This window comes from Sarcophilus harrisii, chromosome 3 (genome assembly GCF_902635505.1).
Source record: "Sarcophilus harrisii chromosome 3, mSarHar1.11, whole genome shotgun sequence".
NCBI lineage: Eukaryota > Metazoa > Chordata > Mammalia > Dasyuromorphia > Dasyuridae > Sarcophilus > Sarcophilus harrisii.
The window spans coordinates 588704421-588723349 of record NC_045428.1 but is presented as its reverse complement, the minus strand read 5'-3'; the positions used below and the strand labels follow the sequence as shown (position 1 = coordinate 588723349).

The window sequence follows — 18929 nt, the reverse complement described above, 5'->3', positions numbered from 1 at the left end:
TGTCAGCCCTTTCTTCATCTCTTATCACGCAGGTGACTTCAGCCACTCTCTCCTCCTTCCCCCCTATCCCACAGGAGGAAGTGACCTTAGTCCTTCCCAAAACCAATTTTTTTTTACCTGCTCAAGTGATTTTACTCCACCCCATCTGTCCCAACATTTAGCCACCTCTATCATCCCCACTCTCCCACTCATTAATCTCTCCCTCTCTAGCAGCTCTTTCCCTCCTGCTACAAACATGCCCATATCTGTCCCATCCTGAAAAAATCCTCACTGGGTCTTCCCATTCCCAGTAACCATCATCCTATATTTCTTCTGCCTTTGTAACTAAACTCCTTTAAAAAGCTCCACTTCTCTCTCAGTCTTTTCTTAACCCCTTCTAATTGGCTTCCAACACCATCATTCCACCCAAACCACTCTCTGCAAAGCTACTAATGATCTTAGTTGCTAAATCCAGTGGTCTTTCCTCAATCCCTATTCTCCTTGACCTCTCTTCAGTTTTTGGCACTGAACTCACTTTCTCCTCCTCTGAATACTCTTCTCTCTAGATTTCCGAAACACCTCATCCTTCCTCTTGGTTCTCCTCCTCCTTCTCTGACCCCTCCTTCTGTTTCCTTTGCTGGATCCTTCCTGGATGTCCTCTGACCATGGGTGCCCTCAGGGCTCTGTCTTGGACCATCTTCTCTTCTCCCTCTTTACTATTGCACTTGGTGACTTCATCAACTCTCATGGATTCAACTACCATCTCTATGCCGACAATTCTCAAATCTACCCATCCTGCCCCAAATTCTCTGCTGATTTCCAAGCTCACATCTCCAATTACCTATGAGACATCTCCAAGTGGATGTCTGATAAATATCTTAAACTCAACCTGTCCAAAACAGAACTCATCTTTCTCCCTAAATTCTCCCCCCAACGCAAAAACCTTCTCTGTTATGGCAGAAAGCACCACTGTCCTTCCAGTCCCTCAGGCTCACAGTTCAGGAATCCTGAAGTCCTCACTCTCTCTCCAATGTTCAGTCTGTTGCCAAAGTCGCCTAGTTGTACCTTTGTGATCCTTCTACCCCCTTCTGACACTGCCCCGGTCGTGTGTAGGCTCTCCTCATCTCACTCCTGGATTGTTGCAATAGCTGCCGGTGGGTCTGCCTGCCCCATCTCTCCCCCTCCCCACCTCCAACCCTTCTCTTGGGCAACCACTAAAAGGATTTTCTTAAAGCTCAGATCTGACCATGTTAAGCCTGCCCATCAGTTGGAGAATGGCTGAATAAATCATGGTATATGAATGTTATGGATTATTATTGTTTGGTAAGAAACAATCAGCAGGATGATTTCAGAAAGGCCTGGAGAGACTCACACGAACTGATGCTGAGTGAAATGAGTGGAACCAGGAGATCATGGTACACGGCAACAAGATTATGTGATGATCAATTGTGATGGATGTGACTCTCTTAGACAATGAGATGAATCAGAGCAGTTCCAATGATCTTGTGATGAAGACAGCTGTCTACACCCAGGGAGAGGATTGTGGGAACCGAGTGTGGATCGCAACATAGTATTTTCACCTTTTTATTGTTGTTTGCTTGCATTTTGTTTTCTTTCTAGATTTTTTTTCCTTCTTGATCCAATTTTTCTTGTGCAGCAAAATAACTGTTTAAATATGTTAAATGCATATATTGGATTTCACATTTATTTTAAGATATTTAACATGTATTGGACTACCTGCCATCTAGGGGAGGGGGTGGGGAGAAGGAAGGGAACATTTGGAACACAAGGTTTTGCAAGGGTCCATGCTGAAAAATTATCCATGCATGTTTTGTCAATAAAAAGTTTGAATAAAATTAAAAAAAAAAACCATAAACCTGCCCCCATTCAATATACTTCAGTTGCTCCCTCTTGCTCAAGGATCAAATACACAATGCTCTATTTAACACTGAAAGCCTTTCATAACTCAGCCTCCTCTTACCTTTCCAGTCTTTCTACAACTTACCCCCCTAGCTCTTAATCTTTGATCCAGTGACTCGGCCTTCTGGCTGTTCCAAGAACAGGATTGTTTGTTTATCTCTTGGCTCTGGGCATTTTCTATGGCTGTCCCCTTGGCCTGGAACAATCTCCCTCCTCCACTCTACCTACTGAGTAATCTGACTTCCATTAAGTCTCAACTGAAATGGCACCTTCTACTGGAAGCCTTCCCCAACTCCTCTGGATTCTAATGTCTTCCCTAAATTAATTATTTCCTGTCTGTCTTCTATCTAGTTTGTTTTGTATATATTTGTTTGTATGTTGTCCCCTCCTTTAGATTGTAAGGTCCTTGAGGACAGAGATCATCTGAAATAACTCTTTTTGTTTCCTGAGTGCTTAATAGAGTGCTTGGCACATAGTAGGTGCTCAATAGATGTTCATTGATTGGTTGAATGGATAACATTTGAACCTTAATTGCATTTAAACTAGTTAAAGAGAGGAAGGATACATATACACATAGTTAGGTATAGAAATATATTTCATTCTTTGGAGAAATAGGAGGAAAGAAAAGGAAATAGGGAATTGGAAGGCAAGATTAAGAGAGGGACTAAGCAAAACAAATTCTAACTAAGGATGTATAAAACTATGAAAAGCTCATTTCAACAGGGGAAAAATGGGGATCTGAGGGATGCCCTGAAATTGGGGAATGAATGAACAAGTTATGGTATGGTGATGATGGAATACTATTGTTCTGTAAGAAGTAATGAAGGAGAGGGTTTCTATGAACTGTTGTATAATGAAATGAGCAGAACCAGGGAATGATGTACACAATAACAATAATATGTAAAGGCAAACAACTTTGAAAGAATTAGGAACTTTTATCAGCACAATTATCAGAACACAAATGATGAAATCTGCTGCCTCCCGATTGATGGACTCAGGGCAGAATGGCCAGTGTGGAAATTTGTTTTGATTGACTATGCAGGCTTTGAACAAGGTTTCATCTTCTGGGTAGAGGGCAAGGAGGATTTTTGCTAATTTAAATATATACATACATACATACATATATATATTTTTAAAGGAGGACCAAAAGAAAGTTTCATAGAGGAGATGAATCTGAACTGAGCCTTGAAGAAAGAAAAGATTCAACAAGTGGAGATGCAGGGGTCCATCTGATGAGGTTAGTGGCAGTGCAGAGAATTGTGGAAATCCCCTTTTAATAGAGGAAGGTTCTTCATGAAAGAATTTACGAACCCAAAGAGTTTTAGATGGCAAAAATGGAAATTTATTGTTGGATAGGAAGCCTGTTTTGCTAAGAGACTGACTTCTTTAGTGGCAAAGTCCTTTTTTTTTTTTTTAATTTATTTAATAGCCTTTTATTTACAGGATATATGCATGGGTAACTTTACAGCATTAACAATTGCCAAACCTCTTGAGAATGTCTTCTCAGTGGGTAGGGTCCTACTTTGGACTTTCTGCAAAGAAATGAGTAAAAGGAAACCTATTTTATGAGCAGCTCTGGGGCAGCCTGAGCTGACCAGAACAGGATTTCTCAATTGAATGGGAATTTAGAATTTCCTGAATAAGGATGTGACTTTCCAAAAGATCAATGGGAGTTGATTTGCCCTTGAATAATGTTGCTTGTCTCATCCTGGGAGTCTGGGACACCCTGATCTCTCAGATCGAAAGGGGACACAATTTCAGAATGATAATTTTAATAATTTTAATTTCACACCCCCTTCACATTCTTTCAGGATTCAAGATTTTTAATGGGCAGACTCCCCAGTGTAAGGTGGCAGATCTGTTCTGTCCTAATTATGTCAATTGTAGGGTGGCATCGAGAGGATACTGAGATACCAAAGAAAGAGGTACCCATGCCAGCTTGGTTATTAATAAGTTTTATTAGGGTTAATTATGTTAATTGAGGGAGTTTACTCACAAGAAGCCAGTTGTCCTGGGCAACAGCAGGACAAAGTGATATTGTGAATTCCCATCCCAACCCCAGGCTGAGTTGGACACTATATAGAAACAGAACAAAGAAGGTAAAGTGCCAAGGATGGCCCAAAGTCATTTAGAAGTTCTCCCGTGGGATAGTCAAAGCTTCTTTTTCTGTTTACATTTATTCAAGGTAGTTTACATTTAACTACAAGACTCTAAGTCACGTTCTTGGCTCTGATAACTAGCACATGTGTCCCAAGCATTAGAAAGATGGTTATTAGAGGATTAAAGAAAAGTCTTTTAGCTTTGGCTGTTAATTAACCTAATCTTCCCTTTACCCAGATACAAAATTCCGGGTCCAATTGACTTGTCCAGATTAATTTCATTCTATTTTCCTACCCCTGAAACAGCCCCAAATCTTAAACTTAAACATAATAAGTGCTATGTAAATGTTAGCTATTGTTACTGCTGGTGCTATAGTATCCAGTAGAAGACCCAGGAAGAAAAATTCTCCACACCAGAATCCTTGGTACTGTCAGAATTAGAAAGGTATCTGGTTTTATCAATCAAAGTGACATTTTAAAAAGTGACGTTTTTAGATCTGCCTTACCTCCAGATCCATAGTCTCACCAAACTCAATTACCTGCCATCAAAACCACATGCCCTGCACTGAATCTGCTCATCTCTTTTGTCCCACATTGTAACAAGAGCTCTTTGAGGATGGGAACTATCTCCCTTTCCGAGTCATAATCCCAGTACCTAGTACTGTGCTTTGTAACATAATAAGCACAAGATATGTATGTCCATTCACACTTATTTGCTTCTGTCAAACTGGATTAATTACTAGTATAATTATTTCCCAACATGGTTCTCCCATCTCCCACTTCTGGGCATTTATCTATTAAAGCTGTTCATTTCTGGAGCTTCCTCCCCCATTCTCATCTCTAGCGGGTGACATCCAACTCTTTAAGACCTAGCTCAGGGGCCACTTCCTCCACAAATGCTTCTCCGATGATTAATCCACATGAAAGTGTTTTCAAGTTTTCCTAGAGCATTCCTTTGCCCTTATAATTCTACCTTTTATTATACTTTGAATGATCTAAATTATGGTATCTTAGATCTAGAGCTAGAAGAAATCTCAGAGGCTATCTATTCCAACCCCATCATTTTATGGATGAGGAAACTAAAGCCGAGGGAGTGTTAAGTGATTAGTTGTCCATACATATTTCCGCATCTGCTGCAAACATTATTTGTCTTTAAATCCCTTAAGGACAGGCAAGAGCCATTTTGTCATCACATCTTTAAATTACTAGTATCTAGGACAGTTGTCATTAGGACAATTGATATTGTTGAGTTAAATTGAGAGTTTGTGAAGGATAAATTGGAGAAGGTGGAAACTTTAAGTAAGGACACCAATTAGGAGACTATCACAGGTAATAGATCCAGGTAATAGAACTGGATACCTTAGAGATAAGGTAAGATGCGAGACCTACAATAAGTCAGAGGCATTGTGAGTGGAGAGAGGGGATAGGAGAGAAGACAGGTTATGATCGATATCACAGGAATCCAAACCAGAGTAGGATGTAGGATGGGGGAGAGAAAAGCTTCAGAGATCATTTTGTAGTTTTGAGCCTTCCTGATTAATAATAGTTCAGTCAGCAGAATCATGAAAATGGGGGACAGGTCATGATTGGGAAAAAAAAATAAGTTCAACTTTGGACACATTGAGTATGAAGATCTAGTAGAATTTCTAAGTGGAAATGTCCAGTAGGCTATCAAAAACCAAGAAGGATTGGGGTTCAGAGGAGATATTGGAGCTAGAAATTGAAATATGGCAATCATCTGTATAGAAGTGATACTTGAAGCCATGGGAATGTATAAGTCACCAAGGGAGAAATTGTTAAGAAGGGAAGAGATCTTAGTGAGACCTTGGAGTCACTCACCTTTCGGGTCCAGGAAAGAAGATGAGCCAGTAAAAGAGCCCAAGAAGTATCACTGAGACAGGTAGAAGAACCACAAGAGAGCAGTGCCTTGGAATCCAAGGAAGGAGAAATGCTCTCAGAGGAGGATGGCCAATTGTGTTGAACACAGAAGGATCAAGGAGGATATGAAGTCTGTTGGACTTGGGAATGAAGAGAACCCTAGTGACCTTGCACAGAACATTGTTGGGAGAGTAGTGGGGTACCCAGAAGGCAGCTGAAGATAAGAAGGTGGTGAGGCAGTGGAGAAAAAGTATTTCTAGATGTGCAGTTGTTTGTCCAACTATATACTAAATATTAAGCACTCATTGCCAGGAAAGAAAAAGAAAAGAAAACCTCTCCTCTCCACTCCCCCTAAAAGACAGGATTCTGTCTCGGTCCCTCCCAAACACACACAATTTCAAACCAGTGAACAATTCCGTGTAAATGAACGTGGCACAACCAAAACCACAGCCATAAACTTCATATGTGACCTGAACTAAAGATACTTGTGGTATTAAATGCCTCAGGAGTGAAGGAGTGAATGCCTCTGTCTACTTCCAAAATCATGTGATCTGAATTTTGCTGTCTTGGTTTCTAAGCATGGATAAACAGAGACAGGTTTTAATCATCCGGTAGCAGTTTATTAATCACTTTCTGAATGAGGAATAGTTTGTAAACTGGAAGTTCTCCTGGGCAGGAGACCTCTTCCTGTTGCATGAAAGGTAGAGATTTTATACACAAATCAGAAACAGGAAGGGATGGGGAAAGTGGAATACAATAGAATCAGTTTCAACACCTGAGAACTTTCCTATGATAAGCCCATGAATCCAGGACAGTATAGGTATTATCTAGTCCTTTAGGAACAGTTTATAAGTGATTATTTCAAATCATGGGGGTCGTGACTTGTTGGGGGGTTTGTGTGATGGGAACAGGTTCTACAATCTTTGATTCACTTCACATCCACAGGAGAGCATTGTCAAGAATTGATCATTTCAAGCTGAATTGTAAGACTCTGGCTCCCAAGCCAGAAAAGACAGCTCTAAGAGATATAAATTATTAATATATTCATTACACACATCATCTTGACAATTATGAAAATCATAATATTTTTTCCTCAACCAGTCAACAAGCTTTTATTTTTATTTTGAATCCCAAGCTCTCTCCCTCCTTTCTTACCCCTCCCTTATTTATTAGAAGGCAAGAAACGTGATGTCCATTATATATATGAAATCATACAAAATATATTTCGATATCAGCTACTGCAAAGAAACAAACAAAAAAAAGATGAAACTTTGAAAAATCTGCTTCATTCTGCAACCAGACTCACTAGTTCTTTCTCTGGAGGTAGACAAGATTTTTCAATTTCAGTTCTTCAAAATTATTGTAGCTCAGAATAGCTAAGTTTTTCACAGGTGATTATAGTTACAATATTGTTTTTACTATGTACAATTCAACAAACATTTAAACCTACTTTTCAAACAAAGTTTGAAACAAACATTAGGCACCTACTATGTTCCAAATACTATGCTGAGCTCTGGTAGTATTATTTTAGTATTTGGTGGTGGTGGATTTGGAAGACTGATAAATAGTAAAGGGATTCTTAACATGAGATTAGTGAACTTTTAAAAATATTTTGATAATTATATTTTAATATAATTGGTTTCCTTCATAATCCAATATACTTGGTTTTATGAATTTCAACATTACTGACATAATGAGACAAAAAAAGTTAGCACTCCTAGCCTAGAGAAATCAGGCTATAACAGAACTGGATGAAGAAGGTGTTGATGTTTGCCTTGAAGAAAAGAATATTTAAATTAAATTGGGGGCAAGGGAGAGAGGACATGGGAAAACAATCTGAAAACATTGGAGAGGCAGAGATATAATAGTGAGGTCCTTGGTATGATAGGGTCTACCTCTTCCCTCCCACGCTTCCCTATGGAGCCTCCCAAACACTGAGCTAACTCTGGCGATGTGTGCATCAATCTCACTATCGATGTGTACATCCCTGGAAAGTATAGTGTCAAGGTAAGTGAACTCAGCATGGGATTCAAAATTTCTCCATTTGGCCTACTGATAGTTCCATATATGGATGATAACCCATGGAGAACTTTTGTTTTCTTGGTGTTGTTAGGCCAAAATTAGCACACGGAGCAAAGAATGAATCCATAGTGTGTTGCATCTCAGCTTCAGAGGTTGCACTGAGTGCACAGTCATCTTTGAACAAAAAATTATGCACCAACTCTCCCTCTACTTTAGTCATGGCTTGGAGCCTTTTCAAGTTAAAGAATCTACCATCAGTGCAATAGCTGACTTTCATTCTTTTTGAAGATTTCTGACAACATTGCTGAAAACAATGCTGAAGTCATGCTGAAAAGCATAGGAGCAAATACACAAGCCTGCCTTACTCCACTGGTAAGTGGGAAAGCACACGAGCATCCTCCATTATCCATGTGTAAGCATGCTGTCATGAAATTGAGATACAATACTGATGAACTTCTACATACAACCATGGATGATTCCACAAACACTCACAACTGACAGTAACAAATGGCTTGGTCCGATGGACAAACCTTGTGTACAGACTTTAGTTCTGCTCCGAAGCTGTTGGACAGCAACACCATATCAACTGTTCCTAGGCCCTTTCTAAAGCTATAATTTCCCTCCAGGAGATGACCAACTTCCAGATGAAGGAGAAGCCTATTAAAGAGAACTTGGGCAAGAATCAATAACAATTGAGAGAAAATCCCTGGTGGTTGCCACAGGACAACCTATTTCCTTTCCCTTTATAAATGGACAATGGAGATGGATCCTTGAACTTCTGGGGGATTACTTTCTTTTGCCATATAACCCAGAAAATTTCAGCCAGTTTTTGAATGAGCAGTAGACGCCTCCTTATAAATCTCAGCTGCAACAGAATCAGCACCAGGTACTTTGCCACATGAGAATATTGCTTTTGCTTTCCCTAGCATGGTGATGATAAACACTACCTCGCCTCTGGTATAGGCAGAAAGCAAGTGCAATGATCTACTTAGAGAATAGAAGCTCCAGAGCTGGGAGACTGTATCTGTGGAACATTACATGTATTAGAAGACTGATGTATTAGAAGACTGAACCAATAAATCAATCAACAAAAAGTTGGCCAAAAAGTATTTATTGAATGCTTACTGTATGCCAGGTACTTTGCTAATGGTGGAGAGTGAAGAAATTCATGTTCTAACGGGGCTATAAATAAGACAAAGGTATAAACAAGACAAATACAAAGATAATCTCAGATAGGAAGACTAGCAGCTGGGGAAGGAAGACCACCATTTTTATCAATTCCACTATCCTCTTTTCTCTGACTGATTCATTTCCCTGCCCCTTACCTAGGAGGAAGCACATGTCAACTCAACAGTTTTCTTCTTAGAATGGACTGGGGACTTAAACAGAGGCAGAACCTAGATTATAAGCAGAGATTCAGATAGGAAGGGATCTGCTAAGGGGGTGATGGTAAGAGTCCAACCTCTTCACCTGTGAGGATTCAACTGTAAGGGTCAGAGATAGGATTTGAATTTAGGATCCAACTGTAAGGGTCAGAGGTAGGATTCGAACCTAGACCCTCTGATTTAAGAGCCAGGATTGTTTCCACTGTGCCTTAGATAATCTCCCGGTCTGTCGTTATACTTTCCCAGTTAGTAAAATCTGTTTCCTACTACCAGTTCTCTCCTTCTATCTTTAACAATCTCTAGCCCATGGTAAAAAATTAAATGCTCAAATTAAATAAAGCCCATGATCAAATGAAATAATATCTGTCAAGTATTTGGCGCAGTGCCCGGCAAACAGTAGGTGCTTAATAAATGCTTAATCCATTCTCTTCCTTTCCCGGGCACTCACCACCAAATCATAGGTGGCTGGGGAGAAGGGGCGCAGTAGCTGCCCGGCTCGGACCTCCATGGGCAGCGCGGGTGCGGCTCTCGCTTGCGCCTGGCGTGGGCCGCATGTGCGGCCGGGTCCTTGGGGACGAAGGGAGAACGTCCGGGGAGCGGAGGACGCCGCCTCCGATCTCCCCGCGGCCTTCTTCTGTGAGGTCAAAGTGCCGCTCAGCGGCCGAGGGCACTGTGACGCCTCAGGCCGACTCTCCCGCCCCCCAGGGATCCGGACAGAGGAAGCCTCAGTAACATCACAGCGGGGACGCGGGGTGGACTCGGACCATGAGAATTTGAGAAACCATGAGAGGCTGAGGCCATGCCGAAACGAGACGTCATCCTTACCAATGTCACCGTGGTGCAGCTGCGGCGACAAGGTGAGCCGCGGCGCCCGGCCCGCTGCCCCTGCCAAGGGACCCGAGGCCGGCTCCGGGCCGGCCTCCCCGCGCCCTCCAAGTCCAGAAGGGCTCTGGCAACCGTCACATGCCTCCCCTCCCCCAGGCGTGGCCAGACCTTCCTGCCTCCCCCCCAAGGCGTGGCCAGACCTTCCCCCCGCATCTGCTCCCCCAGGTCCGGGTGTTACGGGGGCAACCCGGAGGCTGGAGAGGGCCAGTCACAAGACAGGGGACCCCCGGAGGAGAACCGCTCCCTTCCTCCCCCTCCCCAAAAAGAGATCCGGGGAGGATGGAGAAGGGTGGCCACAGGCTCTCCTAATTAGAGCTGATTAGAAAGGCTTCAAGGGAAGCTGAAAGGAGGAAGGGCTGCGTGTAAGAAAGTAGGCTGGGATGGAGAGAAAGCGATAGAGAGGCGGAGAGGAAAGACAGACGGAAAGAGAGGGGAGAGGAGAATCAGAGACAGAGACACAGAAATAGAAGAGAAGGAGAGAGAAGAGAGAAAAGAGACAGAGACAGAAAGAGGGAGGGAGGGAGAAGGAGAAAGAGACATAGAGAGAGACAAAAACACCGAGCCGGGAGAGACAAGCAGAAGAGAAGGAGAGAGAACAGAGACAGAGAGAAGAGAAAAGAGAGTCCCACACAGACATAGAGGAGAGCAGAACACACTGACTCTGGAATCATAGAACTCAGTAGTGTTTACAATCTCCCCCTCTGATGCTGACCCACTTAAGCTCCTCCCTAAGCCTCGGTTTCCTTATCTGTACAATGAAGGGGTTGGGGGGGGGGGGCTCTTTCTGCTCTATGAAAGAAGAGTTGTTGGGGGAATTGGGGAGGAGGGAAAGGCTTCAACAACATGTGCCCCATGTTGAGAGTTGGAATCAGAAAGATTTTGAAGATACATTGACAGCAGGGAGGAAATAAAACCTTTCCTTCCTCAGTTCAATTCCTGCCGCTGCTCTTCTGCTGTCCATGGTACTAGTCTTCCAGGCCCCGAGTGTCCTGTTTTTCCCAGGGACTGGGGGGGATGGGGATGGGAGGGTAGCAATGTAGTTTCTGGATTGGGTTCTTCTATGAAGAAGTTTCTTAACTTATTATGTCTTTTAAGTCCCATTCCCAGAGCCAGGAGACAGAGTAGAGGGGAGTAGGAAATAGCCCCAGAGAAAAAGACCACTAACTTGTCTGAAAATGATAGACACTCACAGTCACTAATAACTATTGTATTACCATCATTAGTAAGTGATAATCATTGCTTATTAACATTATTGCCACTAAGACACCTCGGGCTATAACTAACAGATGGTTCCTCTTAAGAATAGCAGAGACAAAGTCTTGTCTCAGGACTTCTAAGTTCCAGCATCTCTCTCTTTCCCCTTCACTACTATTCTGCTGTCAGGGCCTTGGGTTCATTAGGATTGTGGAGAATGGAATATCCAAAGTCATCTAGACCTGGATTTCTTAAACCTTTCTACTCGAGACCCTTTTCTCTCAAGAAATTTTTACATGATCCCCAGATATATGTGTTTAAAATATGTATGCAAATCAAAACTTTTACTGATAATAAATCATATATAACATCATAAATAAAAAACTTACAAGAACCTGTATAAGGTCATCATGAATCACAATTTAAGAAACTGGGATTTAGATCACCTAGAATCCCTCATTTCACAAATAAGCCCCTTGGGAAATCAATCAGTAGTTTTAGAATCTGAAGTCAAGTCTTCTAACCCTACATCCATTTCTCTTTTTGCTGTCACTGAGGAATAATTCTATTAAACTGGGACTTTCGAGACTTGACATCTTTGTCCTCTCCTCCTCATATTCTTTTCTGCCCCTCCAAAACATTCATATATTAGAGATGTTGGTCTTTTTCACATCCATCTCCTTGTTAAAAACCAGCTAATCTGCTTGAATTTCCTTCATACAATTTTGTTTCCATCTCCCTGATTTTTTTCATCAACTCTTTAAAGGAGATTGAAATTAATTAGTAAAATTTCTATATCATTTTAACTCAGAGATTCCATTACTGAGCTTAAGCAGCAAGGAGATCAATGATAAGAAGCAAGTCCCCATATGCATCAAAGTTTCTAGCATCATTTTTTTGTGATAGCAAAGAAGTGGAAACAAAGTAAATGCTCATCAAAGGGAGATATACTAAAAAAATGATGGTACCTTAATGTAATGCAATAACATACTGTCCTGTAAGAAATGATGACTGATGAAAACAGAAAAGCATGGAAAAATCTATGTGAACTGATGCAGAGTTAAATAAAAGGAGCCAAGAGAACAATATATCAAATAATTATGATGATGTAGATGGAAAAAAAAACAAGCCTCCCCCCCAAAAAAATTAAATGCTGCAATTTATAAAGAAAATCAGCAGAGCTCACAAGAGGAGATATGAGAAGACAGTCCCATCCTACCCATTTGCAGAGGTGAGAGGTTCCAAAGAGCCACACGTTGCACATATTTTTAGACTTTTCCGATGTTTTGATAAGTTATACCGATTTCCTCTTTATTTTTTGATTTAAAAAATATTATTTGTTAAATGGGATGAATGACTCTCTGAGGAGGAGGAAGAGTTCTAGGAGAAAGCATGGTGATGCAAAAGAAAAAAAAAGCCTTTAATAAAAACTTTTTTTAAGTGCCTATGTGCTCCTCTTCTCCAGGATATGGTCCTCAATTCTATGTCAACCATCATGTATGTGCTATTTAAACTTGATCATATAACTCTGTGTTTGGTGATAACAAGGGGGAGGAAGTATCACCAAGAATGGCACCCACCAGTATGAAGTGACTGGCGCACCCTGTGCACACCATCTATCTAAGTGGTCACTTCTCCCAGCTTGCTGCTTCTTCCAAGGCTGAAATCCTTTCTTGTTGTTTGCTGTATCCCTTCTCAGAACGTAGACGTGAGCTCTGTCCATAAGGAGCAACCTAATGAAGGCTTCTGTCTTTTGTGTGTGTCTCTCTGTCTCTCTCCTTCTCATCTCATCCCAAACGAGCAGGTGGCAGAACACCACACTCTGAATCAGACACACATGCCGCAGCAGCTACAAGCAAGCCTTTACCGACACAAGGCCGTGGCCATCCGTCTCCCCGATCATCACGTGGTGGTGGTGAGGGGCTAGCGGTGGGCATCAATGGGTGAGCCAGCCTTCCTGATTTGCTCCCTTCAGACTGAAACCACATGACCTTGGGTTTCCCTGAGAGTTCCCTTCTCATTTGAGTATAAGAGGAAAATTATACTACATATAGATATATCCTTCACTCTTCTCCCCTCCACCCCCTGAAAAATCTCCCTGAAATTCCTTCTTCCCAAAACCAGGAGCCCCATACCAAGGTTCCTCCAACTCCTAACCACTTCCAATCTCTTTTCTTAATTAGTCAACTTTCCTTAATCCTTCACCTTTAATTCCACACACATACACACACACACACACACACACACACACACACACACACACACACATTTTGATAAGGATTATTGCTGGGAGGAGGGTTTCTGACCTTATCTAATTCTTTTATTCTGCAACAGATTTGGACGGATTGGGCGTCTGGTGTTACGAGCCTGTGTAGAGAAAGGAATAAAAGTTGTTGCAGTAAATGATCCATTCATAGATGTCAATTACATGGTAAGGAGAGGTCCTAGTGATGGGAAGAAAGAGGAAGCCCTCGGTTTCAGCTGCCCATGCAAGGGAGCAGACTCTCCTGGGGATGCTTCTCCCTGCCCTCAGTTCTCCTCCTCCTCCTCCCCAACACACATTTATTGCTCTTCTATTTCCCTAAGGAATACATGTTCAAGTTTGACTCCACTCATGGTCCCTTCTACGGTACTGTTGAAGTTAAGGATGGAAAGTTAGTGGTAAACAAACAGGAGATCAGTGTCTTCCAGAGGTAAGATACTTTCCTCTAGGGGCTGGCCAAAGGAAGATTTGGATGGGAGCAAAGTGGGAAGATAAATATGGGAAAAGGAGAGCCAGTTTATTAATCACCATTTGAAGAACTTTCCTGGAATGACAAAGTTAAAATAGTGGACAACTAGGTGGTGCAATGGATAGAGTACCAGCCCTGAAGTCAGAAGGACCTGAGTTCAAATCTGGACTTAGACACTTAACACTACCTAGCTGTGTGACTCTGAGGAAGTGACTTAACCCCAATTGCCTCAGAAAAAAAAAAAAAAGTTAAAATAAATAAAAATTAAAAGTTAAAATAAAAATATAACACCAAGAGGTTTACAGTTTAGTGGAAATTAACAAACTTTTAGGCACTTTTCAGCATTTGATCCCAAAGGAATTAGGACACTGCAGTTCTAATACCAACTTAGCTATAACTCTGTGTGATTTTTGGGTAAGCCCTTGGATCCCTGGATCCTCAAATTCCTGTCCAGTAAAATGAAGAGAAATTGAATCTGAAACCCACATACTTTAAGGGTGAACCAGGCCAGCTAGTCTGATCCTTATCTGCCCAAGAACCTTTCTACAATATCTCCAAGATGGGGTTATCAATTGAAAGGAGAACCCAGCATCTCCCAAGATAGCTGAACAACAACAAAGTGACACAAAGGAGGAGGCCAGGATCACACAGCTAGGAAGTGTCTTGAGTTCCAGGTCTGGAGCTCTATGATACTATCTAACTGCCCGTGGGCATAAATAGGTATATACAAGATGCATGAAGAGGGGAAGGCATTAATTATAATTTTCCCAATTTCACAGACAGATAATTGAGACTTAAGGTTAAGTACTTGAGGAGGCTGCTAGGTGGAGCAGTGAATAAAGCACCAGCCCTGAAGTCAGAGGACCTGAGTTCAAATGTGACCTCACACTTAATACTTCCTAACTGTATGACCCTTGGCAAGTCACTTAACCCCAATTGCCTCAGCCAAAAAAAAAAAAAAAAAAGTACTTGACCCAGAGTTCCACCCAATTAGTAAGTGTCTGAAACAGAGTTTGAAGCTCAGATCTTTCTGATTACAATTCTAGCACTTTTTAACCACTGGCTCCAGCACATATAACCAGGAGAGGCTTTTAAGTAGGAATAAATTAAGCTAGATTTTTGAAGAAAGGGGAAAAAATATGTCAAAATGATATGTGCAATGAACAGTCTTTGGGTGGGAGATTTGATTAATCCTTGATGGCTCCAACTAAGGGAAGTGGGCAAGAGAATAGAGCAATTTGGAGAATTAATGGTATTGGAGGAGAGGTGTGGAATCGGGCGCTCGTGGAATAACCTCCTTCCCTTCCCCTAGCACCAATGCTGCTGAAATCCCCTGGAAGAGTGTTGGGGTCCTTTATGTGATAGAATGCACAGGATTGAACCTCACAACAGAAAAAGCCTCGGTGAGAAAGAGGGCAGATAAGCATGAACAAGGGGGCTCAGAATTAGAACGAGGGGGCTGAGGTTGGGGCCGGGAAATCTCGGCAACGTGGGACATGCTAGTTATACTGACCTCTCCACCAGGAGCACATCAAGGCTGGAGCTCGGCGGGTGGTGATCTCCGCTCCCTCCCCTGATGCTCCTGTATTTGTTATGGGCGTGAATGAGAATACCTATAACCCCAACAACATGACTGTTATCAGGTAACCAGGGGATCTGGGTCTGGGGCGCCTCCATTAGCCATGTTTCCCTTAGCATCTTGAGTCTTTCCCCAAAGCTCTCCCCCTTTGTTGCTTTTCAAGATGCTCTCTTTGTTTATATATTTGGTTTCAACATCTTCATTTCTGAAAGTGATCTCAATGATCCATTCTTTGAAAAAAAAAAAAAAAAAAGATTTACAGAGGAAAAGAAAAAGTTCAGCACTACTAACCAACATCAATCCGACAGCATAATATTCCATATCTTTAGCTCCTCATCTCTCTGCCAATTTAGAGACAAAGATTTACTTTCACCTGCTTCCTTTGGGGCCATTATAATTCATGTTCCATTTCATTTATGCAAGAGATGCTCTTTCCGTGTACATTGCTGTTGTCCCTCTGTACTTAGTTTTCTTGGTTCTGCTTACCACATACATTTTTTGCATCAGTTTATATAAACCCACATTTCCCCGAATTCTTCAATCATTTCTTGTGAAGCAATAATATCCTCCTATATTTACATATTACAACTTAATTTGGTCATGCTTCACCCACATTTAATGTTGTCAAAGCCATAGATTTCTGACATCTTTCCCTACCCCACTCTGCTTCATTCTTCTCTGTTCCAGCAATGCCTCCTGTACCACTAATTGCCTGGCTCCCCTAGCCAAGGTCCTCCATGATAATTTTGGGATTGCCGAGGGACTTATGGTGAGCATGAGGTGGAAAGGGTGATGTGGGAGGGAAGAATGGAAAGATGGAGGTGGGTGAGAATGAGGAACCTGCCTGGAATCCTGGAATCTCTGTCTTGTCTGTCTCCCCGTCTCCCTCTACCACTTTCTCTCTCTGTCTCTGTCTTTTTGTCTCTCTCTCTGTCTCTGTTGTCTCTCTGTCTCTCTCTCTCTGTCTCTGTTGTCTCTCTGTCTCTATCTCTCTCTGTCTCTGTATCTATCTCTGTCTCTGTTTTCTCTCTGTCTCTGTCTCTCTTTCTCTCTCTCTTTTTCTCTCTCATTGTGGGAAGGGAGGAAACCCAGGCTAGAATAAATTGGGATGAATGCTAAGGTCTGATCTCCCTCCTCCCCCCCAGACCACAGTCCATTCTTACACAGCGACACAGAAGACTGTAGATGGACCTTCAGTCAAGTCCTGGCGGGATGGTCGAGGTGCCCACCAGAACATCATCCCAGCCACCACTGGCGCCGCCAAAGCTCTAGGGAAAGTCTTGCCTGAACTCGATGGGTATGAAGGCTGGGATCATGTTTCCCTTTGAGGACGGGGGCAACAAAAGGGAAGTATGGGAAGCGTAATCTGCAGAGCTGGGGGGGGGGGGCAGAATGGCGCTGGGGACACAGCGGGGGGAGCAAGGGCGGAGGCAGCACCTTGGGTCTCCGAAGAGTGCTGATCCCTCCTGTCTGTGGTGTGTCCAGGAAAATAACGGGGATGGCATTCAGGGTCCCAGTCCCCGATGTGTCTGTGGTGGACCTCACGTGCCGGCTGAGCCGGCCCGCCACCTACGAGACCATTAAGGAGGTTATGAAGAAAGCATCTAGGGGGCAGATGGCTGGTATCATCAGCTACACCGAAGATGAGGTGGGGGCCGGGCTGCGGGGGGTGGGGCGGGGTGGGGAGTCCGGGCGCCCTAGGGGTCCCAGGGACTGAGAGGAGGGCTGCCGGCTGAGCAGCAGCTGGGGCCGGCGGCAAGGCTCTTCCAGACGGCTCCCCCTCCACTAGGTGGTCTCTTCTGACATCATCGGGAACCCTTATTCATGTATATTTGATGCGAAGGCTGGGATCTCGCTCAACGACTTCTTTGTGAAACTTATCGCCTGGTGAGCTGGGAAAAGGAGGGGAGCTGGATGGGGGTCTGCGGACTCGGGTGGAGGCGGAGGGACTCCCTGATCCCACGCCACCGACGCGAACCGTCCCCCCACCCACGCCAGGTATGACAACGAATATGGCTACAGCCACCGGGTGGCCGATCTCATTAACCATATACACAGCAAAGAGAAGTGAGGGGGAGGGGAACCCCGCTTCTGAGTCTACCCCCGCAGGGCACAGCATTCCCCTCCTGTCCGGGACCTCCGTCCGGTCCGGCCTGCCAGCTTCGCCCCTTCCTCTCCGCCCCCAGCTCGAGCATCTCCGCCATCTGCCTCTCTCCGGCCACTCCTGACCCCCACCGCTTCCCAGGCTGCTTGGGGGCGGGGCGCCCCGTGTGTGAGAGTTGTATGTGTATGCGTGTATCAGCTCAGGACTCCTCCCTCCTCGTCCCGCACTGGTCCTCCGGGCTCCTTCCCCCTGGGGCGACTCCACTAGACGGTTCCCGAGAGACAGTGCCTCCAAGTCCAATAAACATCTCAGCACCCGCTAGAAAGCCAGCTCTGGCGGCCTCGTGCTCTGCCCGGTCCTGGCGCTCGGGGGGGCTCCTCCGGTCAGCAAGCGCCCCCGGACGTCCGTCTGTCCCGCCCGTGTCCGTCTGCCCCGCCCGTGTCCGCCCCCGTGTCCGTCTGTCCCGCCCGTGTCCGTCTGCCCCGCCCGTGTCCGCCCCCGTGTCCGTCTGTCCCGCCCCCGTGTCCGTCTGTCCCGCCCGTGTCCGCCTGTCCCCCCGTGTCCGCCCTGTCTGCCCCCTTGTCCGTGGCGCTCGGGGCCTCTCGGGTCAGCGAGCGCCCCCGGACGCCAGTCTGTCCCGCCCGTGTCCGTCTGTCCCGCCCGTGTCCGTCTGTCCAGCCCGTGTCCGCCCTGTCTGCCCCGCCTGTGTCCGTCTGTCCCGCCTGTGTCCGTCTGTCCCGCCCGTGTCCGCCTGTCCCCCCGTGTCCGCCCTGTCTGCCCCCGTGTCCGTCTGTCCCGCCCGTGTCCGCCCTGTCTGCCCCCGTGTCCGCCTTGTCTGCCCCCGTGTCCGTCTGTCCCGCCCGTGTCCGTCTGTCCAGCCCGTGTCCGCCTTGTCTGCCCCCGTGTCCGTGGCGCTCGGGGCCTCTCGGGTCAGCGAGCGCCCCCGGACGCCAGTCTGTCCCGCCCGTGTCCGTGGCCCGGCGTCTCGCGTCACTGTCGTGCGTGCGTGTGCATGAGCGCCCCGTCTGCGGGCCTCCCTGGCCCAGCCCCGCGTGCCCGTGTGCCCGTGTGACTCCCCTGCCCCCCTCTCCCCTCCCCCGTCTGTGTCTGTGGCTCCGGCCCGTCCGGACACGGTCTGTAACGCTGCTTCCC

General features: G+C 44.7%; 1 protein-coding gene across 1 annotated transcript; it reads left to right on the top strand.

Annotated features, from left to right (window-relative positions):
* The first annotated feature begins 9909 nt into the window (after positions 1-9909).
* Positions 9910-18102, top strand: GAPDHS (glyceraldehyde-3-phosphate dehydrogenase, spermatogenic). Its single transcript, XM_031963789.1, has 11 exons — positions 9910-10140; positions 13167-13305; positions 13697-13793; positions 13949-14055; positions 15407-15497; positions 15619-15737; positions 16361-16442; positions 16819-16970; positions 17159-17321; positions 17463-17560; positions 17672-18102. Exons 1-11 carry the CDS (start codon positions 10083-10085, stop codon positions 17742-17744), a joined length of 1179 nt encoding a protein of 392 aa, XP_031819649.1. The 5' UTR covers positions 9910-10082; the 3' UTR covers positions 17745-18102.
* The last annotated feature ends 827 nt before the right edge of the window (positions 18103-18929 follow it).